We start from the raw sequence: 25,997 nt of genomic DNA, 5'->3' as shown, positions 1-25,997 counted from the left end.
TAGAATCATAGGTGGCCTCATATGGAGACTTCAAAGGAGCCTCCAATTAGTAATAGTAAGATTCCAACGATGAGACTAGAGGCCGTTCGAGCTCAGCTCCCTGCAGGTTGTCAATGCAATGCAAGTTCGATCGTGCTTTTCTAGCTAGCAATGAAGGGGGCCGGGGAAACTAGCAAAAACAGACAGTACACGAACCATACTGTACTTGACGACTTGTGGTCGCACGACAGGTTTGGCCATAAAGTGATGAACGTACAACGACACATGAGCCACACGTATACATGTTTCCATATGCATCATCATTAGTTATTAATCCCTCGTTAAAGCCTGGGGTTTGGCACGCATCCACGGTGACGATTATTGTAGCTGATTCGTATATGGGATGTTATTAGTTGATTATTAGTACAAGGGATAGAGATTCGGCCACATGACTCCACCTTCAGGTTCGTGCTAATAGGTGCTAAAGTTTGCACTCAATTTTAGCTCATCTAAACAATTACCTACTAGTATTAATTTGATGTTTGACTGCTTGAGTGCGTGTGGCTCGTGCAGAGCCATGTTCTTCCTTTTTTTTCCAAAAAAAAAGCAACATGGGCTCGATTTAACATTTTAACCGCCGCACTCCACAAAATCATTCATTCGAGGCACGAAACCTTTTTAAAAAGCAGCTTAAAGTAAACGACGTTGGAGGCAAGCAAGTGCGGCGCCGTGCTGCTTCTGGGCTGCCCCTGCACGTACGCGCCACGTCGTGGCCGCCGGGCTGACGAGGAGTCCGGACTCCCCGGCGGCCGGGCGTGCCCGGAGCTAGCTGGAGGGCGACGCGCCAACGCCCGACGGTGCAACGCCGCGCGCGACCCGTCTCCGTCGACGGTTGCTTTTGGGTGGTGGTAGTAGGCCAGTTGCTGGCACGATCAGAGACACAGTGCGCGCTGCGTAGCCGTATCCATCGTTCGGTTGCACATCGCTCGGAAGGAGACGTACCCATGCGCTTTGTTCCCGCGAATTTTTATTTCTCATGCATGCGCCACTTGGGGACAAGAGAGAGGGATGGGGAAAAAAACTCGGGGGAGGTTTCAAACCTGACCGTGCAGATGGTTGACGATTTTGATTCTTCTAGGATCAAAAGAGCTACTGTTTCAGTCACGGCTGATGACTGATGAGAGGTGCCAAGTGGCATGGCAAGTGACTGCGCACGCAACAGTAACCATCCCTTCGACTGTTCACCGATATAAAGAGGAAAATAACTCGATAAAAAAATCCAAATCAATCATATTGAAGATTACCTGCAAAAAAAACTATCAAAATCGATTAAATTTGACCCTCCGGGGATTTTGACATCCCAACATGCTCCCTGCCAAACACCACCCAAAGTCAGCAAAATCACGTTGGGTCTGGAAAGTGGTCAGAACCCAGAGCTCGTGCGTGGTTTTCGGTTTGGCACGCGACCGAGCTGGCCGGCCAAACTGTTTGCAAAAGCACGCCGTTAATCATGGCCGTGGATTAGCGCGACTGATTAATGCCACAACGGGACCATCATCCTGCACTGATGGCGCACATGCCAAGTGCGATCGTGCACGCCCGATCCTCCACTTGCACTAACAAGTTACACGTTCGCCGCCAGCCGCCACGGCCAGGCCGGGCCGGGACGACGTCGACGGCCGCCGCTGTAGACGACGGCGACGCCGGGCCGCCCCACCCCGCCCGCCATGGCTGCACTTGCCAGCTTTCCTTCTTCAAACGTGCGTACGTACGCATCGGTCACCGCGCGCGGTCCAATCTTACGCCCCCTCACCTGACACGTCGGCCCGGGCCCGGTCAACGGCGCCGCGAGTTGAGATTGACCGCCGCGCCGTGCCGTGGCGCCGGGGCCCGCGCGTCAGCGAGCGACGTACGAATCGCGGTGCTGCCGTCACAGAAGCTTCCTGCGATAGGAAAACGTCGCCACGGACCGAGCTTGCTTTCCGGCGACGCAAAGAGAGCGAGAGCGAGCTACTAGATGGCGCCACCGTGGCCTGGCCTCCCTCTCATCCTTCCTGCCGAGACCGAGACCGGCCGGTCGGGGCGCAGGAACACCTCGCTTTCCGGCCGTGATCCGACCACTCACCCTCCCCCGCCCACTAACCCATTTATAAACCAGGCAAGCCACGAGCTTCAAACCGCATCAACGACAAGCACAACCGCCCGGGTACAAAGCTCCACGGATTCGCGGTCCCAGCAGCTCGCGCCGCGCCGGACGGAGGACCTGCAAGTTTTGCTCCGTGCAAGGTTCGACCCTGTCCATGGCCGCCGGCGTGGGCGGTGGTCTCGGGGCGACGGGCTTCGCCGCCGGCGCCGCGGCGGGGACGGCGACGGCGACGGCCATCGAGGACCTCCCGGCGGACGTCCTGGCGCTCGTGCTCCGGCGCCTCGACGGCGCGTCGCTGGCCGCCGTCGGGTGCGCGTGCGCGGGCCTCCGCGGCCTCGCCGCCGACCCGGCCACCTGGCGCGGGCTCTGCCTCGCCATGTGGCCGTCGGTCCGCGGCGTCCCGTTGCGCGGCGGCGGGCACCGCGCGCTCTTCGCCGACGCCTTCCCGTTCCCGGCTGCCGCGGCCGTCCCCCCGGGCGCGGCGGCGCCGCGGTCCCTGCCGGCGCGCCTCGTCTCGGCCGTGGACCTGCACCACGGCGGCGCCTGCATCCTGTCCCGCGTCGTGGAGACGGACGCCGCGTCGGACTGGTTCCTGGGCGCCCCGTTCCGCGTCGACGCGCTCGTGCAGGAGGGCTTCTCGGCGCCGTCCGCGGTCGCGCCCGCGGACCTGGCGCTCAGCTGGATCCTCGTCGACCCGGCCACCGGCCGCGCCCTGAACGCGTCCAGCCGCCGCCCCGTCTCCGTCGACCGCAAGTGGCTCACGGGGGACACCGTGGCGCGGTTCGCCGTCGTGCTCGGCGGCGGCGTGGCCCTGGAGGCCGCCGTCGTCTGCGACGAGCGCTACGGCCACGTCCGGGAGGTGAGCCTGTGCGCGGAGGACGGCGACGGCGGCGGGGTCAGCGGCCGGGACGCGCTCGCCGCGGTCGCCGCGGCCATGGCGGGCGCGAGGCGGGGCCACCGCGGCGCGGAGGACGAGACCAGGCTGCGGTACGAGGAGTTCGTCAGGGGGAAGAGGGCGCGCAAGGAGTGGAAGGCCAGGCGGGACAGCATGCTCGACCTCTGCTGCTCCGGCGTCGGGGCGGCGGCGTTCCTCGGCTTCCTCGTCATGCTCACGCTCCGGTGACACGTCCGCCGCGCCCGGGGGATGAACACCCTGATGGCGTTGACTTGTACAGGGAATGTAAATACGATTGTGTTGCTGTAGCTGTAGGTTATACGGTCGGTTGTCGACAATGAAATGTACAGCTGAAAGTTGCCATCAGATAGTGGTATCCTTTCACCGCTATTAATTTTGCAGAAAGCAGGTTTAAGAAAAGGGAAGTTGGTACATTATATTTCTCAGAAAGAAAAGTTTGTTCAAAAGCTTTCTTGCTCGGAGGCACCATAATTTCATTATTATTTTTACTGGACATGCAGCAAACTCTCACCACTGAGGTGGAAAAGAAAATTTGATGCAAGCCTAATTTTACTCCCATTTACCGGAGATGCTCACTCGGCAAAGCAACAAAACGTAAATAGATTAAATTTGAACGTTCTTACACAAACCTAATTTTACTTTCATTTCCTGTGCTGCACAAGTATGCAAGAATTGCAAACAAGGTTATTCCATAGCCTAATCATTCAATCAATCCAACATGACAACACATAGACACAAGTATTATGGCAACACGCCATAAAAAAAATCAGAATCCTTGCCATCAGATATACGGTCGGTTGTCAACGATGAATGAAATGTACAGCTGAATGTTGCCATCAGATAGTGGCATCCTTTTGCCGCTATTAATTTTGCAGAAAGCAAAGTCTAAGAAAAGGAAACTTGGTATATTATATTTCTCAGAAAAAAGAGTTTGTTCTAAAGCTTTCGTGCTCGGAGGCACTATGATTTCATTTTTGTTTTGCTCTCACCACTGAGGTGAAAAAGGAAAATTGACGCAAGCCTCCGCAGACCTAACGGGAGATGCTCACTCGGCAGAGCAACAAAACGTAAAATATAGATTAAATTTGAACGTTCTTACACAAACCTAATTCTACTTCCATTTTCAGTTGCCAACATGACAACACACAGACACATGTAACTATTTAATATGGCGACACGACATCCAAAATTTCAGAATCTCTTTGGAATAAAGGAATGGAGGAAGCACAAAAAAATAATATAGTATATAGGTGCGAAGGGAAAATGGAGTCTTTTCGGAACAAAGAATGGAAAACATAGAAAATAAATATAGATGTCAAGGGAAAAATGGAGGAATGGAAATACAGTAGCGGTACTCTGCAGCAACAGAGTTTTTCCAGTACACACTACAACACGCTCACAACATGTATGCACACACATCTCTATGAACATACGTACGCAAATCATATTTTTATGAGCACATTCGAAGGACTGGGTCGGCATACCTAAAGATTCCCGAAGCCACCATTGACGTCTCGTTGTTGACGAAAATGTCGCTTACCATTTAAAATATAACACTGGAAAATTTTGAAATAAATTTAGAAAAATGTGAGTATCCATGCCAAGTCAGAAGTTAAATCCGGGCGGGTTGATTTCACCACGAGGGACCTAATCAGTTCGCCTCTGCAGCAGCAGCTGTGGTGGACGCGGAAGGGGGAGCGCTTTTTTCTTTTTTATATTTTTAAAAAATAAAAATTTCAAAAATATATGTCTGTTTTGAAATATTTCAAAAATACCCCCGGTCGCCTCTCCATAGGGCGACATGCCCTAAGTGTTATTTTTTTTCTTCAAATTCGCAATGAGGTCCCTGAAAAAAAAAAGAGCTTGTTGCCCCCCCAACGGGCGACAGGGGGCTGTCGCCCCCCCTCGGGCGACCAGTGGGCAGGCCCGCCCACGGGCGCGGCAGGGGCCTGTCGCCCCCCCTGCGGGCGACAGGGGGGCCTGTCACTAGCACTAGGGTAGTCCTAGTAGCCGTACCCCCATCTAGCAAACTACGTTGAGCCTTCTCCGCAGTATCCACCCATTGCAGGTGGTGCAGACGGTGGTGCCGGAGGTGCAGGGCCCTTCTTCTTGTGACAAGGGCAGTTGCAGTAAGGAATAGTGCATGGTTCATCCTGTGAACCGGCAGCATTGCTGGTATCTCGGCCGATAACTCCTACCGCACCTAACTTGTCCTTCATTAAATCACGGAAAAAAATCGCAAGAACTTCCCTTATTTCACGAGCATTATGGAACCCACAAACATAACAAGTTCACATCAATAGTATCTATAGAAACAAATGACAAGTAAACTAGCACAATCATAAACATCGGATCCAAATAAGCGGTCCACAGCTATCTCAATACAAATAAACATAAGAGATACAAACATCAGATATATCTAACCACCCCTAGGGCGTCGGACCCTCTTAGCCCTCTGCTGGGCACGGACATGGCCCTCGGAGTAGGTGAGAACATCCGGAGACCTCACCTGTCGCTCAGGACTCGCAAGGGGCTGCGGTGTCTGCTGCTAAGAGATCCCAAGTGGTGCTCCTCCTAGCTGTGAATACCCCAAGACATCGGGGTCACCTTGCGCGGCAGGCTCTTCTGGAGTCAAGCTGTCGAAGTCGTCTAAGGTGAAGGTCTCGTTATCTGGTCGAAAGGAGGAAGAAGAAGGTCCGGCGCCCACATCGGGGTAGAATCCTATGCAAAAAATGTGGATGTTAGCGTACGCTCGTATATTTCGTCATGACATGTAGAAACCGAAATACGAAACATAAACTAACCTGTGTAGACCGGTATCTGTGGCCCCGGTACCATCCCTGGATACGGTCCGCCAACTGGTGCTATCCCTCTAAACATTCCAGTATGGCCGAACGCAGTAGCTGGATCATATCCTGTATGTGATATTAGTAAATATGTAGGAACACTTGATCTAATTTTAAAGAGATATGTACGTTACCTGCACTTGGGAAGAACTGCGACGTCGGCCCGTGCACGGTCGACGGACACGGGAACGACGACGAGGCCTGGGACGACCCGTGGCTGTCTTCGTACTGCACACGGCTTCCCAAGTTGTGCACTACCTGACGCAAATGATCACTCTGCCTCGACCATGCCTCTGTCTGCTCAAACTGGGTCATTGGGGATCCGGCACATACCCTCGTCAAGTAAGTCGAGCAATCTATCTCCATCATGTTGCAAAGGCGAAACTGCATCCATTCAGTAAAGGTATAGTTACAAACACATGAATTATCTTATGAATATGAATATATATATATATATATATATATATATATATATATATATATATATATATATATATATATGCAAATATGATCAAGAGACTCACCGCGCCAGCTAGTGCCTCCACGTGGTGCCGGGCATAGCCATCCTGAGGCCTCGCCTGGTGTGGCTGCGGGTGAGTGTCAACAAAAACCAGACGAGCCCGAGTCCGGGGTAAGTACCAGGTGAGGTAAGCCCTAAAGGAGCTGTCTGTGTGTGGTCCTGTTGGATGGACCAAGTGCTCGTCTGCCTGTTCCCATTGGTCCACCCACGGCTGCATCTTGGTGAGCCAATCATCAGAGCACGGCAAGCCACTCCTTGACAACCTACAAAGTGGACCACGAAGAATCATTAGATTCGACACGAATGTATGAGCTAAGTTCATTCATAATTACCTGTGGTCCTGGCGACTGACACGCTCCAACGCGGTGGGCACCGGAAACTCCTGGCGCTGCCCAAACTGTCTCCTGACTCTCCAGGGGCAATATGCCTCAACCGCGATGTCATAAACCAGGACGGCGGTAGTAAGCCACAGGGTCGCATTCGCGGAGCAGTGCGAAGACAGGCCTGCTGGTGCACGGGTAGCCACAGCCTCTGGGCTGTAAGGCTCCCAGACAACGTCCTCGGGCGTCAGCATGTCGAGCTCCGAAACAAACTCAGGATATGCGCGTCTAACCTGCACATGCGCCCAGGACCTCTGCATTCCGAATAAGTAAAATTAAAAGTGCGCTAATGCATCATGTAACAATGAATAACAAAATTAGATTTGTTGCGAACGTACCTGACGCCAGATCCAGATAGTTCCCATAGTGGGCCTCTCGTCCTCCTCGTCGCCATACATGCCCCCGTGGTAAGGCTCGTGGCTGACCATGGGCCGACCAACGGCTAACCTCTCGTACGACCAAAGCTGTAGCAGTAGTGGGCACCTTGCCAGGATAGCGTTCCCATGCGTCTTCATGCAGCCGTCGCAGAGTCCACGGTAAGTGGCTGTAAGTACCGCCTCACCCCAGCTGTAGGGCGGTACGTCCTCGTCCCCATCCGCAATCTCCCGTGCATATGGAAGGAGAATCCATTTTCCCTTGAATGCATGTACTCGCCATGGACATCCATCATTCACACACTTCACCTCATATTCTTTACTGCCAGACTTTATGACTCTGAATTCTCGTTTCAATGATATTGCCCATAGTCTCACAGCATCTTTTACGGCTTTAATATTTGGATATGTTGCACCTTGCACTACCTCATTCCCTCTGTACTCCCACTCCTGATTTCGTACGTCTTCTGCGACATGACTACCAAAACCATGCTCCTTCCACTCTTTTGGCAATGAGTACTGCTCGTCATCAGATGAGCCCTCATATTCTTCCATCTCTATTGCAGTTTGGTCTTCTGCCTCCATCTCGTCCACAATGCTATCTATCCTCTCTCCCTCATCAGCAAGACCCTGTGGTCCCATGTTTTGGTTCTCTGTCTCTTCTGACTCATCTTGCTCAACATAATTGGTCTCTATTCGAATACTCGGAGTTCCTTGATCTGAACAATGTTGGATTTCATTTTGTGTCTTCTCCCGGATTTGAACAAGGATGGCCAGAGGCCACCCACGCTCTAGAGCTGCTTGCATGTACTTCTGCCAGTCATCAGTGCTGTGTATCATCATCAATTCCCATAATTCACTTTCTACCTCCCAATTAACAAGAGACTGCACGGTGATCACATGTGTCAACGGATCAACACGGAACCCACGCTGCAGCCACTTACATATGGAACCAAAACTCCTTTCCAGAGGTTTATCTATGGCGCTAGATGTGCACTTAAAGACAGAAAGATCTACTCCATTTGGCCCATACAAAACATTGTAGTTACCATAAAATACTTGAAACTGCATCTTGCTCGACATATCTGTATATCACATAATACTTATCGAGTTATACTCTTTACTTCACTACCTTATTCAATATTCCGTAAAAACTAAGTATGAAATTCAACTACAACGTATAATTATTCATAACTACGTGATGACACTCAAATTCTATACTGCATATGCCAAATTCTATTCTAAATCATAATTAATTTATAAACACGTCTCTAATAGTACTGCAATTGTAATAATAAATACGTAGTATTAATTTTCTAAACTAATTTTACTACTACGTAACTACAAACTAAAGTATCATTAAACTCCTACTTAATTGGTTCTACTATAGCACTAATTAAATTAAAATACTCACCCCTACTTAAATCACTCCTACTTAAATGGAAAAATATATAAACTAAATGTACTAACCTGTAGATCACAAGTGCTGAATCCGGCAGGGCTTCGCCGCTTCCCTTCTCCTCACCCCTCTCTTTTTTCTGGATTTTTGCTGGAATTTTCGGGCTGAAATGAGGAGGGAATGGGGGGTCGAATCCTTATATAAGGGGGGTTACCCCGGTCGCCCGAGGGGGGGGGGCGACAGGCCCCCCTGTCGCCCGCGGAGGGGGGGGGGGGGGGCGACAGGCCCCTGCCGCGCCCGTGGGCGGGCCCGCCCACTGGTCGCCCGTTGGGGAGCGATAGGCTCCCTTTTTTTTCCAGGGACCTCGTTGCAAATTTGAAGAAAAAAATTACACTAAGGGCCTGTCGCCCTATGGGAGGGCGACCGGGGGGTATTTTTGAAATATTTCAAAACAGACATATATTTTTGAAATTTTTATTTTTTTTAATATAAAAAAGCAAAAAGCGTGAAGGGGGATGGGAGGTGGGCCGCCACGCTCTGTAGGACTGTTTGGGCCCGAACAGGTTGGTTTGAAGAGGCCCAGTTCGATTAGTCCTCAAACTTCCGGTTCTACCTCGCGGTTATTTCTTTTTTATATTTAAAAAAAATTAAAATTTCAAAAATATATGTCCGTTTTGGAAAATTTGAAAAATATACCCCGGTCGCCCTATGGGGGGCGACAGGGCTCAAATGTAATTTTTTTCTTCTTCAAATTTGCAACAAAGTCCCTGGAGGAAAAAAAGAGGGGGCCTGTCGCCCCCCCCCCCAACGGGCGACAGGCCCCTGTCGCCCACCCCAGGGGCGACCGACCAGTGGGCCCAGCCTACAGGCGCCAGGGGGGGCAGTCGCCCCTCCCGCAGGCGACAGGGGGGGCCTGTCGCCCCTCCCCCCCCCCCCCCCCCCGCGGGCGACCGGGTCAGCCCTCCCTATATAAGGCCCCCCATCATTCCCTCCTCATTTGACCTCAAATAATCCACCAAAAATCCAGAAAAAAGAGAGGGGTGAGGAGAAGGAAAGCGGCGAAGCTCTGCCGAATTCCGCACTTGTGATCTATCGGTAACTTCCGTATGAATTCGTTGATATTGTATAACAATTTAATTTAATTAGTAGATTAGCTGAATTAGATTTGGTGCTTTAGAACACTGGTTTAGTATTACAATTTGAGTACTATTACAGACTTTTTTAAATAAAATAATTATACATTAGAATAGAATTATGACAGTATCTTATTGATATTACAGTATAAGACAATAGAATTATGACAGTACCTATATTTTCACGCATCGATTTGGTATACGATATATGCATTGCTTAAATCATTGTTTGTTATTTGGCACACCACACTATAGCGTCAATGTCTTCGTCAGGATCAATCTACATTTCGTGGAGCAAGTGTAAAGCCACCGTACCCGAAGGAATTGATGTGCCAATGTGCTTCTGCGGTTCGTTATGCAAGTTTATGCAATCTGAGGTTTTAGTAGATGACTACGGCATGAGGTTCTTTATGTGTGAGAACTACGAATATGATCCACCTAAGTGATACAGCAAAGACCGGGCCAAGGTAGCAGGAGAACATACGCTATTTTTCTCTGTGACCTAACATTGAGTTATGATTCTAACTTGTGTTGGACAAAGTCTCCTCCGACTCTTTGTGATTTTATGCAGTGGTTCGACACCGTGCAGTCGCAGCAGGCAAAGGGCATTGTGGAACAAAAAGCAAGGTGGGCTGCAGAACGTTGGCGCCGAATGAAGCACGAGGAACAGCAAGAGGAGAAGCGCAAGAAAGAGCAAGAAGAGATCCGCAAGAGGATGGAGGAGGTGGATCGTAAGGCGGCGGCCGAACGTGAAGCTGACAGGGAGAGAAAGCAAGAGAGGGCACGCCGTGCGAAGGAAGCCGGGCCCGAAGCAATTAGGAAGGGCAAATATCCTAGGTGCACTCAGTAGAGTAGTACCATGTAATCCCGGCATTTTACATTCCATAAGGCATGGTAGTTTTAGATGCAACAAGAAATTATCTTGTCGTGTGCTCATGCCACTGCAATTAGTTGTTTATGTTTTAAGTTGAGAGCTTAACTCTGTGTGTTGTAGCCTTTACCATTAATTTGCAGTTGTAGCCGGGAGTCTATGAAATCTTGGAACTTGTCTTTAATATTTTCGGAGCTTTTCATGTCACTAGAATACTAAAAAAACACACATTTTATTAATATAAGGATAAGAATTAAGAACTAAGAAATACATCGGGGTCTGCTGCTAAAAATCACACATTTTCATGTCACTAGAATACTAAAAAGCATCCGGAAACCTCACCTGCCGACGATGATGACGACTACACGCTCGAATAGCTCAAAATAGGAACCATAGTGTATCTAGTTGCGAGTACGAGATCACAGGTTGCCACTGCTCAGCACGGCGATCACGGGTTTCCCAAATGTCGCATTCTTTGCCCAGACATACGTGACAAAAGACGGCAACCCAATAGCAGTGCTCTTCCACCATTTCAAATAGATGTGACAAGACGGCAACCACACCAGCTCACCTTCAAAGCAGTCTCTCTGGCGAGGACGACGGACCTGTCATTCTACAGCGAAGGTCTGTGGCGTGTAGTGGGGAAGGCGGCATCTAGGCACGATCGACCGAGCGGCAGCAATGCAGTGCTGTGAGTGTGCATGCACAGAGATGCATCGAGTAGTCATTTCGAGAATCGAATCTAGCCTTTTCAGTGTTAGGTCAGCTAGCCTCTTCACTGTGTTGTCATGTAGGTTTTTTAGGTGCATTTACACTCCACACTCCGGGTATCAGACCTTTGTGCGCCTATAAATACTCCCAAGTTTGTGAACTCCCAGCACAACTCAAACACCAAACCTCATTGTATACCCAATGTCTGGAGGTGGGTCTAGCGGGAAGAATTACTATGGTTTTGGGAAAGGAAAAGGGGGAAGAAAGGGAGACCCCATAATATGGGAGGGGCCTCTTGGACCTGATTCCTTTCCGGAACCAGTGTTTGAGTTTCCGCCACAGCACAAGAGTGAATTTACCAATGAAACTCCTCTTCGACAATATGATAACCGTAGAGAACCGTGGCCAAAATGCAGACATGGTGCGGACTGCTTAGTGCAGATGTGCACCGACGGGATGGATGGCGGTCGGCGTTTCTTTAAATGTCCACACGCATGGGTAATCCTCGGTTGTTTTATTTCTTTATCTTCAATGAGACACCTTACATGGAATTTGTTTTGCAGTCTTCCGATGCTCCAGAAAACTGTGGTTTTACTAGGTGGGTAGATCCTGCACCAATTGATTCTGTTCAGGAGTTCATCGAGTACCTCCAGATAAAGATCTTTGATCTGGAATGCAAAGTGAACCATTATGAGGAAGTGAGCGAGGGTAACAAAGACGACGAAGTTGATGATACCAGCAATGCAGCCGGTTCACAGGATGAACCATGCACTATTCCTTACTGCAACTGCCCTTGTCACAAGAAGAAGGACCCTACGCCTCCGGCACCACCGCCTGCACCACCTGCAATGGGTGGATACTGCGGAGAAGGCTCAACGCAGTTTGCTACGTGGGGGTACGGCTACTAGGACTACCCTAGTGCTAGTGACATGCTGTATCGTTGTGTTTGTTCTGTTTTTTTAAATTACCTAAGGCATGTTAGGTTAGTCCGGAATCTGTTTACCGTAGTTTGTAACGGGTTCTGACATGCCACTGCATGTGTGATGTGTTTTTCATTATCATTGTATTATGATGTAAAATTTGGTGGTTCACATTACGTAATGCATTTCTTAGTTCTTATTTCTTATCGTTATATTTATTACATGTCTGCTTTTTAGTATTCTAGTGACATGAAAAGCTCCGACGCCATAGGGGTGGTTAGATATATCTGATGTTTGTATCTCTGATGTTTATTTGTAATGAGATAGCTGTGGACCGCTTATTTATACACTTCAACGTTCGTCACTGATCACTCTCGTATTTTCCATTACATACAATAGATGGTATGTTTATACTTCGATGCTCCATTACGACTAAGTACGATTCAAACTCGACATTATGTACATGTCCAGTGAATGCAAGTTAGGTACGAGACATACATACAAGCATAATACAACATTAACAATACTAAATGCGAATACATCTTAAACCGATGAACATCATATGTTATAGATCATGGCATGAAATCATCTAGGTCGTCATCCCAGTTGACAGATGGTGGTGCTGCAGGTGGTGTAGTATGGCTCGACGAATCTCTTGGCTTTCTCTTTCTCTCTTTTCTGGATCTACGTTCATGTACGGGGGGAGGAACATCATGTGTTGGAGGCCATGGTTTGGGGGGCATGAAGTCATCCATGTCGTCATCCCAGTTAACACAAGTTTGTGCTGCAGGTGGTGCAACATGACTTGACGAACCTCTTGCCTTTCCCTTTGTCTCCTTTCTAATTCTAGGTTCATGTACAGGGGGAGGAACATCATGTGTTGGAGGCCATGGTTTGGGGGGCATGAAGTCATCCATGTCGTCATCCCAGTTAACACAAGTTGGTGGTTGAGGTGCTGAAGCATGACTCGACGAACCTCCGGGCATCTGTTCTTACGCAGGCCAAGTACTATCACCCGAAGATCTTATCCACCTCCTTCGTCTAGTTTGCGGCATAAGTCCACCGAAGATACATACCAATTTACGGAAATTTGGTATCGTTTTGTTAATCAACTCCGTGTCCTCGGGGTAATCCTAGCATATAATTAAAAAACAATGTTACTGTTTCATAAATATGGATTCGAAATGACGGACGGGATTAGAACTGAATGAGAGTTACCTTAATGTGCATCTCATACACCTCTGGCCGCATCCATATCTTACAAGAACTTTGTAAGAATCCAATGATATTAGGATGATTTGCTAGTTCACATACTCTCATGTATATCTTCCGACGTTCTAGCAGGTGTCCCTTTACATCTTGCGTCGTAATACCTCGAAATAATGTGAAATCTTTAAACTCTACTACTTTGTACAACACCATCTCTATCGTACCATCCGCTAACGGATCCAACTTCTTACTGATAACAAGATGGGTCATGATATCAAGTATTATACTAGATTTTTCTTCGGTCCATGAAAATCCTCCACAATTTGAGGCAGCCATTGCCTTATGCTGCAATATCAATAAGGTACTGTCATAATTCTATTCTAATGTATAATTATTTTATTTGAAAAAGTATGTAATAGTACTCAAATTTTAATACTAAACCAGTGTTCTAAAGCACCAAATCTAATTCAGCTAATCCACTAATTAAATTAAATTGTTATACAATATCAATGGATTCATACGGAAGTTATCTGTAGATCAGGAGTACGCAATTCGGCAGAGCTTCGCCGCTTTTCTTCTCCTCACCCCTCTCTTTTTTTCTGAATTTTTAGGCTCAAATGACAAAGGGAATGGCGGCGAATGGCGGCCAGGGCTTAAATAGGGGGAAGGGCCCCTGTCGCCCCCCCAACGGGCGACAGGCCCCTGTCACCCCTGGGGTGGGCGACAGGGTCCTGTCGCCCGTTGGGGGGAAGACAGGCCCCCTCTTTTTTTTCTCCAGGGACTTTGTTGCAAATTTGAAGAAGAAAAAAATTACATTTGAGCCCTGTCGCCCCTCATAGGGCGACCGGGGTATATTTTTGAAATTTTCCAAAATGGACATATATTTTTGAAATTTTAATTTTTTTTAAATATAAAAAAGAAAAAACCGCTTCTACCTCAATAGCTGCTCGAGAAAGCTCAAAAAAAAACTGCTGGAGAACTTGCACAGCAAAGTTGTTCCAGATTATCATTCTCCTAACTTTAGCTTTTTCCTTTACAGACAGACATAGATGGTTATAATACAACACGCACATTCACCTTTGTATATACATACACATTCTTATCAGTATGAACACCTTCAAAAGACTGAGCTAGTAGATTTTACTACCCTATCCATACGAACACCTCCCAGAGCAGAGCCGGATCTGGAAATTCTACAAAGGGGGCAGCCAAGCATACTAGCATGTTAATTTAGCCTATAATTATCTGAATTAACTGCACTACAACAATTGGATTAAAGAACTTCTCACTGTCTTACCTACTATTGAAAGAATAGCTCCAGTTTAATTATAAAATATATTTAGATAAATGCGAGCACTCGGAACGAGTCGCGTAAATCCAATACAGTGATCGCTCGCCAGAGCTAATGCTAGTGCGTGATGTGCCTGACACGCACCGCTATAAGGTTCATCTTAATTATTTCCTTCCACGTACTTAAGGTTCCTTCCCTTCCCTTTCCTTTCCCTTCATTTTCTATTTTATTTTTACTTCTCAACATGTGGTAGCTATCATTAGCATGGGTAAATAATTAGTACACGAAATATTTTCTTTCATTTGTTTTTCTTTCCTTTCATTTACCTGTATCTTCTTATTTAACATGTGTTTGAAAAAATTCTCTAGAAAGAGTTATGCGCAAAGTTGTGTAGAATATGTTGTATATATAGATTTATGATGACGTTGATCACTTGTATAAGTTATTTAAAAAGATAGGTTAGAAAGATTGTGCGAAGAAATTTTTATTATAACTTTACCTGTAAACGTAGTTGGCACTAGTCTCGTATGAACTTGTGATGAAAGGTTATTATTAAAAATTATTCTAAAAATTATAAGAATAAGTTATGACTAAAATTTTGTTCAAATTAAAACTTCTCTAAAAACAATTTCACTGAAAAAAATATTCTAAAATAATTTGACATAAAAATTATACATGAAATTTATATACATAACTTTGGAACTTTTCAAAAATAGAAAATTGTGAAAAAATAAAACTTTCTCCAAAAAAGGAAAGTTCTACCTGGTCAGAGATCGCTCGCTCGCAAGTCTGGGCGCGCTCGCCTATTAGCAGTTCGCCTATTGACGAGTCGGGGGTCGGAATGCGATTGTACAATTGAGCAGTTCGTCTGTCCTAACTTCAGCTATGTTGAGTAACTCTTTTTCATAAAACGAAATAACCTCATAAATTGGGGAGCTCCTACTTAAATAATGACATAAATAGTAAATAAACATATGGTCACTCAGATGAGCACTACACAAACTTCAGACACTTATCAAAGAAATTCGGTGATGCCGCATGAAACTAAAGCCACACAGGGTGCTAAAAGATGCCGGCATATTTTCATGTAAATTTAGCAAAAAAAAATCCTTTAAGGTGAGAAACGAGAATGAAACCTGAGGCTCATGTATTACCCTTTAAGGTGACATTACATTGTCTTAGTTTTGCTTGCTGGTGGTGCAAAAATCCTACAGAAAGAATTGTTACATTATACATGACCTCCAATGATGCTACATCATCGATCGAGAAATACTGCTAGCTAGTACTTGAAAGCAAAAGAAATAATGGAGAGATGAGGTCATCACGAGGTTTATTAAATACTGCTAGCTAGGACAGAAATAATGCACGCAACCCTCTTCCTTCCTTCCTACCTAAACCAAACGAAACATGAAAGCAATCGATCCAAAGAAGAGATGAGGTCATCACGAGGTTTATTAGTTCGCCGCCGAGAAAACCAATGGAGTCACCGCCGCCAATGCCGTAGTGCACGTTACGCCCTGTGATTAGTTGATGCTGTCAAGTGCCCGCCGCCGCCTACCACTGCTCGCCCCCGGGGCGGCCGGCGGCGGCGTGCATGTGCTTGAGCTTGGTCAGCTCCTTCCTCCGCTTCCTGGCCTCCGCCGCCGTGGCCGCCTTGTCCCTGTCGCTCGGCCCCGCGCCGCCGCGGGCGTCGATGCCGATCGGCGCGCTCCTCTTGTCGGCGACGTCGAGGCCGAGCGTCAGCGAGCACGGGTCGTCGTCGGTGTCCTCCTCGGCCGTCGCGCCGCCGCCGCCCCCGCTACCCGCGGGCTCCGGCTGGAACGCGGCCGCCGCCTGCGGCTGCTGCTGCTGCTGCGGGTACGCGGACGGCGACCCACGCGGGTCCGCCACGACGGGGTAGTACCACGCGCAGGGCGGCGGCAGGCATATCGGCGGCGGGCTGCCGCCGTGGTGGTGCTCGTACCCGGGCCCGGGGGGCCACGAGCCCCAGACGTAGGGCACCGGCGGCGCCGCGGTGTACAGGAACCCCGGCCGCGGCGGCGTGGCCGGCGGGGACGCCGCCGCCGCCGCCATGGCCTCCGCCGCCGCCTGCTGGATGGGCATCGCCGCGGTCGCCACCGCCGGCGCGGGCGCCTTCTTGGCCGTCCTCGCCACCTGCGTGCAGAGAAATCCACACCCACGCGTCAGTCAAATCTCGGCACCCCTCGTCCGCTCCGAAGCAACTAATTCGAGCGCGACACCGAGGCCGAGAACTCCGGCGACAAAAAGACGAACTCCGCCGACGTGGTCGCGCGCAGCGCAGGCAACCGAGCGAGGCGACACGAGGGCGCGAGCTGCGTGCGGCAACTTCCTTTCCCTGCCAACCCATCCAGGCTCCCCCCAGCTGCTGAACCGACTAGAAGAGGAACACCTGAGCAGCTAGACGGACTACTACCACCCTACGCGGACGCACCCCATGCCGCCACAGCGTCGGCATTGCACCGGGCTTGGCGCGCTGGCCATGCATGGTGTGCCGACAAAAAGAAGCCCCCCAGAGTTATATATATATATATATATATATATATATATATATATATATATATATATATATATATATATATATATATATATATATATATATATAGCAAGTCCTCCATGGACGACAGGGAAGGAAAAGGAAGGAGGTTGTTTTGTTTGTTCTATTGTTCTATCATTATCCAACAAAAGAAGACGTCCCCGTCAGCGTGACATGCGTACATCAAGCAGAGGCACTTTGACACCACGAAACCGAGCACCACGACTAGTATACTCCTCCGTAGCAGCTAGGTGTACGGCGGCGGCGGCGGCCAGGTGGCCGGCCGGCCGGCCGGCCCCGTCACGTGGCCCTCCGTCGAGGGGCAGAACTGGAGGATGGAAGGTCCTAGATGGATCAACTCCTGTCTCTGCCTAACAATGGCAAGCAGCATCATTTGTATAATAATCAATCATGCGGCGGACGTAATCTGCTGTCTAATCAGGAAGTACACAGCAGCAGCGGCAGCAGGGTTAGAGCGAGAGCGACGGGTGGCGGCGATGGGGCCGTGCCTGTTCCTTGAGCTGCTTGTTGGCCTCCTTGAGCGAGAGGTACTCCTGCATCACCATGTCCTTCTCCTGCACCACCAGCAGACAGGAACGACATGAGAATTCTGAACTCTGAAGATCGGTCGGCTACTGGTCGAAATGACGGATCTTTTTTCTTTTTGGCCGTACGCACGCACGCACCTTCTTCATGTTCTCGTTCTGCGAGGAGAGGTCGGCGACCTTCCTGGCGAGCTCGTCGCGGATGGCCTGGCGCCGGAGGATGGTCTGCCGGGCGGACTCGCGGTTGGCCAGCACGCGCCGCAGCCGCTTCGCCTCCTTCTCGGCCTGCGCGCGGCGGGGCAGACGGTGAAATTGGAGGAGGGGGGTCATGATTCGCGGGAAGCCGTAGGTGGGGGCGTGGGTTACCTCGGTGAGCATGTGGCGGGGGCGGGGGCCGTACCCCGTCGCCGCGGCGGCCGGCACGGGCACGGCGTGCGGGTGGTGGTGGTGGTGCGGGTGGCTGGCGCTGGAGCTGCTGGAGCAGGGGGACGCGGACTGGATGCCGACCTTGCCGAGCTCCAGGCTCAGCCGCGTGCTCGCCAGCTCCTCCGCCGCCGCCGCTGCCACCGCCTGGAACGAAAAGCAGCAGCGAAACCAAGGATTATTGAAGCGATCGAACGCGCAGCGCGACGGGAACTAGGGGGAGATGGCCGGGGACGGGTGGGAATCGAGTCCCTTGCTTCACCGTACCTGGTGAGCAGCAGCAGGAGAAGCAGGAGGAGGAGGCCTGTGGGGCGCCGGCGCCCCCGGCCGCGGCTGGTTCTCGGCGCCGGCCATGTCGGCCAGCGCCATGGCGGCGTCGAGCTCGACGTCGCCGGTGACGCCCCGGCGGCATTGCCGCTGCCCGTCGCTGTCGTCGGACATGGCTGGGTGCTACTCGCGGTGCCCTTGCATCGATGGATCGGGGGCGCAGCTCGCTGCTCGACCGCTTGGGTCCGTGCGACGGTGCCAGGCGGGTACGGCGGCGGGGCTGGCTGGGGTCCCCGATTAAATATCTCCCCACCAGAGGCGGCGCGGCGGGGGGCCGGAGGAGGAGACAGGTGGTCCTGTGCCCAGCCGATCCGCCCAGAGCGTCCGATGGGGCGGGCGGGAGCCCATCTCGCCCGTCCGCGCGCGCCACGTGGCGATACGGCAGCTCCCCGCCGGGCTCCCCTCCACGCAGCAGGCGCCGGGGTGGGGGGGGGGCACGCGGAGGCACCGCGGGCCGCGACCAGCATGCAGAGGGGGGGCGCTGGGGCCCGCGGGTCAGCGGGGGGTCCGTTCCGCCCAAGTGCCTTTGCCCCGGTGACGTGGCCTTCGCGACTGCACACGTGGGCTGGCCTCGGAGGACCGCAGCAGGAGGAGGAGGGCTTTGGGGCAGGGTTCACCTTACCGACGGTAAAGCGATTTTCGCCAACTAGCGGTATCGGTAAACCAACGGTAAATCGCCGAAAACCGCTAGAAACCGCTCGAAATGACAATTTAAATTCAAAAAACCGGTAACCGTTGTTTACCGACCGGTAATCGATGTTTACCGACCGGTAACCGTCGTTTTTAACCGGTAAACACCGTATGACTTTGGAAAATTAAAAATTTTGGCAGCATTTCACCGTAATTTTGTAAATATCATTACTGATGGTATATATCAAACAATTATATAACATTTACACATACATAGAATAGAAGTTCATATCCATAAAAATAGAAATTCACATCCATAGTCCATATAGATCATCACAACAATAGTCCATGCAAATCATCACAACCATAGTCCTCACAAACCATCATCGTCAATATATATAATACATAGTAGTGGTTTCCGGTCCAAATGAACAAATGAACAAATGAAAATATATGTACATATTTGAAATATGAACACACATATATACATATAGCTAAAATGAACAAATTAGCATCCAACTACCATGAACAAATGGATCCATATAGTTAATATGAACACATGTTTTTGAATATAGCTACACAACAAACATCTAAAAATCAATGTAAAATCAAGAAATACTCACAATGCAGTGGTTTCCGGTCCAAACGCGCCGATTTCCGCTCGGAAAACGCCGAATACCGCTCGGGATTAGAGGATACCGCTCGGGATTACCGGTCCGAAAGTTTTTTTATTTTTTTGAGTGCCCAAACAGTCAAATATTTGAACATGTTCTATATTAGAATGATGTATGTCATCTCTACTTTCTTACCATATTTTTTTCCTTTTTTATTTCAAATATTTTTGAAAATTTTAAATTCGGGCGAAATTTTTCGAAATTTACCGCCGGTATGGGTTGCCGCCTAGTAGCGGTATCGGTAAAAATCGGCGGTAACCGGCGGTTACCGATCGGTAAGGAAAACACTGCTTTGGGGTGGGGGAGCCGGAGCCCCCGGCCCGCATGCAAGCCGCGGCCTGGCGCGCGCCGGGTGGCCGGCCGGGGTTGGGAACGACCGCGCCCGCGCGGCCGCGCCTCGCCGGCCGGGCGGGGAAGAAGGGCCTAGAAGCCCACGCTGCGCAGCAGCCAGCAGGGGGCCTCCTAATACGCGCGCGTGCCAGGAGCCCGAATGCTGAGTTTAAAGTCGATCGTAACTCCAGCAACTTACGGTTGATTTCTTTTTCCTCCCCCTTCCCTTTCCCCGCACCCTTCCCCTTCCTTTCCTCCCCATTCTCTCACGACGGATCGGGATCCCGCGCCTCCCGCTGCCGACTCCTCGCCGACCGCCGCTCCCCTTCCACCCCCGGAGCCGCGCCCCTCCCTCCCCCTGAGTCCGCTCCCCTGGCTCCACCGCCAAGACTCGTCGCGCCGGTGGCCCTGGCTCCACCGCCCGGAGAGGGACGACGCGGACGCGGAGGGGGCGAGGTTGTCGCGGTCGCGGTGCTCTCCCGGCTTCCCCGCCAGGGCTTCTTCGCCGGGGGCTGCCACCGCGGCTGGCGTCGCCGACTTGGCCGCAGCCGCCGCCGGATCCCGGCGCCACGAGTCGTCGTGACGGAGGCTGTGGCTGCGGCGGCCCTGGCTCAGCCGCTCGCTCCACCGACCGGAGAGGGACGACGCCGAGGTGGCGACGCGGTCGAGGTACTCGCCCAGCCACCCGCGGGAACCCACCTCCTCCGCCAGAGCTTCGCCGGGGGGCGGTAGTTTTTTTTTTTGATTTTACAATTTTTTTTACCGACCAAATTTTTAATCAAATTTTTTTTATTTTTGATTTTAATGCAAATTTTTTATTCTAAGTATTCTTTTTCGGATGCAATTTTTTTTCTATTCTGGATACAAATTTTCTCAACTTTTTCTCTCTCAAATTTTTATTTCTAACTTTTTCTCGTCAAAAAAATTTCTCTCTCCAAAATTTCTCTTAGGAAAAAATTTCTAAAATCGGAAAACGACAAAACAATTTCTAAAAATGGAAAAAAAACGGTCGGGAGATCGACCGTACGGGAGCATCCCGTACGGTTGACCGTAAATTAGCGATACCCGCCAGGAGCCAAAGTAGCAAACGATTTCCGACAAGGCATATATTTCCTTTTTTAGTCAACTGAACATATACGACGTAAGTATGAGTCATTTCCTTCATTTCTTTTCCGGCTTTCCGCACACTGACCACGGCATGTGAATTTTCTTTCCGCGCCCAGTGTGGTTCGGCCGTGACCAACCCACCGTGCCTATCCAAATCATCTACATAATTTAGATACATAATAAATTTATAAATAAAAATATACACAAATATTTTAATAAAAATTATTTATACAACAAAGTTATGTAAAAATAATAATACTGAACATATTTGTATAGCAAGATTATATACATAACTTTTATAGAAATAAAATGTATAATAAACTTTGTTGAGAATAACAAATAAAATTGGAGAAAAAGTTGTGCAAATGCAACACTAAAAAAATTGTAGATATAACTTATGCAGAAAAGATGTAAAACTTGAGCAAAAAAAAGGTTAGAAAAGTTTTCCTAATAGACAATGTTATATAAGTTATATTTATAACTTTTTTAGGACAATAACTTTTTCAGATTAATATAATATCAAAAAGAGAAAAAAAAGAAAATGGATAAAAGTAGAAAAAAAGTAGGCCTCACCACATGACCTGACGGCCAGTGTGGCGCCTCTGCGGATACGCCCCCTGCTGCAAAATGAAAAATCGTTGGTGGAGCCCACCCACGTGAAGGCCGGTCAGGAATCGAGCGCCAGAACGCATGCTAGCGCTCGCACGCGGAATTGGATTTCCGAGCCAGCAGCCAGGCACACCGCACACAGCACACGGGCAGGCGCGCGCAGAGAGAGAGGGGTTGTTTAGTTCCTAAACCAAATTTTTTTGGGTGTCACATCAACAGTTTGACTAGATGTTGGGAGGGTTTTTCGGACACTAATTAAAAAACTAATTTCAAAACTCATCTGGAAACCGCGAGACGAATCTTTTGAGGCCTTTGATCGCATCATTAGCACATGTGGATTACTGTAGAACTTATGGCTAATTATGCACTAATTAGGCTCAAAAGATTCGTCTCGTCGTGTACATCCAAACTGTGCAATTGGTTTTGTTGTTCAACTATATTTAGTGCTCTATATGTGTCCAAAAGAGAAAGCATAAATTTCGAGGTAAAAATTTTTGGAAACTAAACGCCCCAGAGTAATCCGACGGCACCAGGAGAATCGTGTGTTGACCGCTGATTACCGGCCTTGTCCGTGCCCCGCTCGCTAACCATTCGCGCCGATCCCGAGACGGGAACTGCCATCTTCTGCTGCTGCTAATCTTCGTTCAGTCAGGAGCAAAACCACCGCCGGAGTCGCCCGTCGTCCGGGCACGGTGCGCGTCCACGTGACGCCCGTCAGGGATAAGCGCGCACGGCACGGACCGGCAAAAGATACGTTGCGGTAGTACGAGTACCCACAGTTATGAACAGAGAAAAAACAACCTTATCTTGAGTCCTTCACCGCCTTGCACTTGCACCGGCAGGCATTGTGCGTGCCCGCAGTCTTGGACCACGCAGCAAGTCCTCTCAATACGAAGTTGTCTGGCCACGGCAAGTTGCCCGTCTCCGTCTTATCTGCCGCAAGTTGGCGTGCGCGGCGCGGCTGCACGGCGAGGCCGACGACGCCGCTGGCTCGATCGACGCTGCAGTACAGTGTACCTGGCCAGTGGATCGGCGCGTCCCATCCACTGACCATCTGATCCTGCCTGCTCCCAACCAGGCCCCGGCGCGCCTTTCCACGCGCGCGCGCGCCGCCTCGGGACTCGCCGCCGGGCTACCTGCCCGCCCCCGCAGCGGGGCGGCAGGGCAGTGGCGGGCGCCCACGCCAGCGCGTCGCGGCTCGGGGGAGCGACGGCGCGCGCGCGGTCCTCGGCTTGTCGTCGTCCGTCGGCATGCGGGTGCGGTGCGGCGGCCGTGGATCGCGCCGCCAGGCGATCGGCCCCGCTGGACGGCCGTCGCCGCCGGGCGTTCCTATATACCGTCCGGAAGATCGTTAAGCAACTTGTCGCACAGCCCAACTCGGCCCACTTGCTGAGTAACACACAGCCCATAGCGAATAAAGAAACAGCGGGACAGAGGATGCGGCATTGCGATGGCCTGAACTGCTGAACAAAAGTAGCACTGCAGCATTCGACTCACTCATAAGCTAATATCTAATAGACTAGTCTAGTATTTTCTAGTTTTACTTAACTCTTTTAATGGAGTCAACATTATTGACAAATAGATTCAACAATCTAAGAAAACTAATTCAACAGTTTGAAAAAATTAATTCAACATTTTTCTAAAAAATGTTGAAACAGTATGTTACAAATGTTAAAAATCATAAATTAAATTATTGAACTAGTATATTAAAATATTGAACTGTTAGATAAAAGATTAAAAATAACATATTGGATCTTATTTTCTTGCATTAATTTCAACGAATATTATGGTCCAAACGGATTTTTAATCGGATGTATGGTTGAAGAGAAAAGATCAATTGAAGTTTCAAATATGTGTAACTTTCCATCCTCTCCCTACACTTGCTGGCGTGGCATCCCACCACTGCTAATCTGTTCCAATCAACACGCCGCTGTGTGCACGGCCCACGTGCTAGGCTATTCGGATATAATAATAGCCACTGCACCAATCTCAAATAGTGAAAGATATATGGACTAAAATTCTAGTGGAAGATAGATAGGATTTCTCGTCGCCGCCGCCCCCAGGTGTTTCGGGCCGGCAGTGTCACGGGCATGGCAGGCCTCGGCCCGGTCCAGCTTACGAAACAAGCCCACGGGCGCAAGCTGCCCCTTGGCCAAGACGAGCCCAGACGCCCAGTGCTATTGTGCTAACGCGGTGATGATCTCGAAACACTAAACCTAGGCTCAAACCGAGCAAAACTATTGAGCCATGTCACCTTCAAATGTCAACCTGAGGCCCCTTGCTCGAGCTTTAAATATGAAATGTTGATAATGAAAGATTGCCTACTAAGAAAAATAGTTATTGCACATTAGTTTTTTAGTTTATATTTTTGTATTTTCTATGTCCCGTAGGCCGTATTTCATGTTGTAGGATTGTAGTTGATATAGACTTTACTTTTGTATTCAAAATTTTTGACGTAAAGATGTTTTGGTGTCGTAGATAGAATGGATCATACATAAATATTTATGTGTATGAGTTGTAGAAGTGCTTTGAATTTGAAATTGTACTACTATCAATAAGTAGAAGTGCTACAATAAAATGATGATGCAGGAAATACTTGAGAAAAATATCAAAATTATTTGCTTACATATCCACCGGTAAAAATATCAAAATTTTCTACATGGCAAAAACTACTTGAGCAAGTTCCACTAAAACAAAAATTTCTAAAAATTCTATACAGCATGTAGTCATCAATGTAGTATTACTGAAAAAAATTCACTTCAGGAATCTCAGTATAACACCTAGAATAAATAGATTTATTCAAACATGGCATAGAACCGGATCTAATAAAATCTATAGCTAGAGATTCTCTTTGGCCCTGAAAGTTTTATAGAGCCGAACTCCAAGAATTTAAACCACAGTCCCGAAATCACTACTAGTGCATGCCTACAACTTGAGATACAATTAAGTGCTAATGAAATTATCTTTTATTCTAGAGCTAAAAATATGTAGAAAGTGAACATGGTCATGTAAGCAAAGTTGTAGATCTAGTTGCAAGAAATCCAAAACATTTTAGTTTGCATTTTTTATTTTTCTAGAATTTATATGAATTTTACAAGTTCTCTGGTTTAACTCAAAAAAACTGAAACTTAGCTTTCATAGATAGGCCCTCGGCTTTTTCTATGCAGGACCATAGAAAGACCTCAATCTTTGCAATGTCGTCCTAGGCGGGGCTGCAGTGGAGGGGCTTCGATTCCCGGCATTGGGAGGCCCGCCGGCAGTTGGGGAGGGGTAGAGGAGCACCAGGGGGTTGCGAGCTACCTCACGATGAGTCGATTTGGGGTTGGGGATGGCCGGAGAGGGGAGCTCGACGGAGCAGCAGGTGCGACAGTGATGGGCGGTGATCCGGCGAGGCTCCAGCGGTCCTTGGCGATGGAGCTTGGGTCAGCGAGGACCAAGGGGCTGAGTGGGAGCGGTTTGGGGCGTCGGTTTGGGTGGAGGACAGGCGGAGGAAGCAGCTCGGCGACGAGCTCAGGGCGGCGGCGCGACCGTTCGATCTCCTCATCCGACAGCCCCAATTTTTATGGGCAACGTGGCACGACGATCTGCCAGAGAATTACCCGGGGACGGACGCGCTTTTGTGTTTTAGAGATGAGAATACAGGTGGAAGTGGAACCACATCCATAAATGGTTCTCGGATTCGGCCCGAATCAACCGAATTCCAGAGAAATTCTCCCATTTCGACCCGGCCCAAAATAATACTAAACCGGCCAACAATTCAAAATTTTCAGCCCATTCACGGGTCTCCGCCGCCATCAGCGTGCAGTCTCGGCTCTTCGCCACCAGTTCCAGCGTGGTAGCCGCCGCTGCCGTCCCTGCAAGAGCCGTGACCACTTCTCGATGCCTACCCTTGCACCATGGTGGCTCCTCGACGACCATCGCGCGCTGTCACCGGATCTGCCGTGCTAACGCTGTCCCCCTGCCGCCACCACACACCGCCGCCCCCTTCATCGCTGTCTGCGCGTTCCTTGGTAGGCTGCACACACCCTCTCCATGTCTAGTGCCATGTTTGATTGTTTGGGGAAATTTTGCTCAAATATGCTTAAATTCGGTCCAAATTTTCC

General features: G+C 49.5%; 3 protein-coding genes across 3 annotated transcripts; 1 reads left to right on the top strand and 2 right to left on the bottom strand.

Annotated features, from left to right (window-relative positions):
- Positions 1-1,962: 1,962 nt before the first annotated feature.
- Positions 1,963-3,487, top strand: LOC120684347 (probable F-box protein At2g36090). The gene has a single exon (XM_039966213.1). It carries the CDS (start codon positions 2,280-2,282, stop codon positions 3,246-3,248), a length of 969 nt encoding a protein of 322 aa, XP_039822147.1. The 5' UTR covers positions 1,963-2,279; the 3' UTR covers positions 3,249-3,487.
- Positions 3,488-15,976: 12,489 nt separating this feature from the next.
- Positions 15,977-18,739, bottom strand: LOC120686394 (bZIP transcription factor RISBZ3-like). The gene is made up of 4 exons (XM_039968593.1): positions 18,485-18,739; positions 17,936-18,364; positions 17,759-17,824; positions 15,977-16,849 (listed from the first exon to the last, which is right to left on the bottom strand). The coding sequence occupies exons 1-4, from the start codon at positions 18,656-18,658 to the stop codon at positions 16,250-16,252; spliced, it is 1,269 nt and encodes a 422-aa protein (XP_039824527.1). The 5' UTR covers positions 18,659-18,739; the 3' UTR covers positions 15,977-16,249.
- A 1,634-nt stretch (positions 18,740-20,373) lies between these two features.
- On the bottom strand, positions 20,374-25,812 carry LOC120686578 (insulin receptor substrate 4-like). Its single transcript, XM_039968792.1, has 2 exons — positions 25,674-25,812; positions 20,374-20,891 (listed from the first exon to the last, which is right to left on the bottom strand). Exons 1-2 carry the CDS (start codon positions 25,810-25,812, stop codon positions 20,374-20,376), a joined length of 657 nt encoding a protein of 218 aa, XP_039824726.1.
- Positions 25,813-25,997: the final 185 nt, after the last annotated feature.

The sequence above is a fragment of the Panicum virgatum genome, chromosome 8N (assembly GCF_016808335.1).
Source record: "Panicum virgatum strain AP13 chromosome 8N, P.virgatum_v5, whole genome shotgun sequence".
NCBI classification, from domain to species: domain Eukaryota; kingdom Viridiplantae; phylum Streptophyta; class Magnoliopsida; order Poales; family Poaceae; genus Panicum; species Panicum virgatum.
This window is presented reverse-complemented; position numbering and strand designations above follow the sequence as displayed.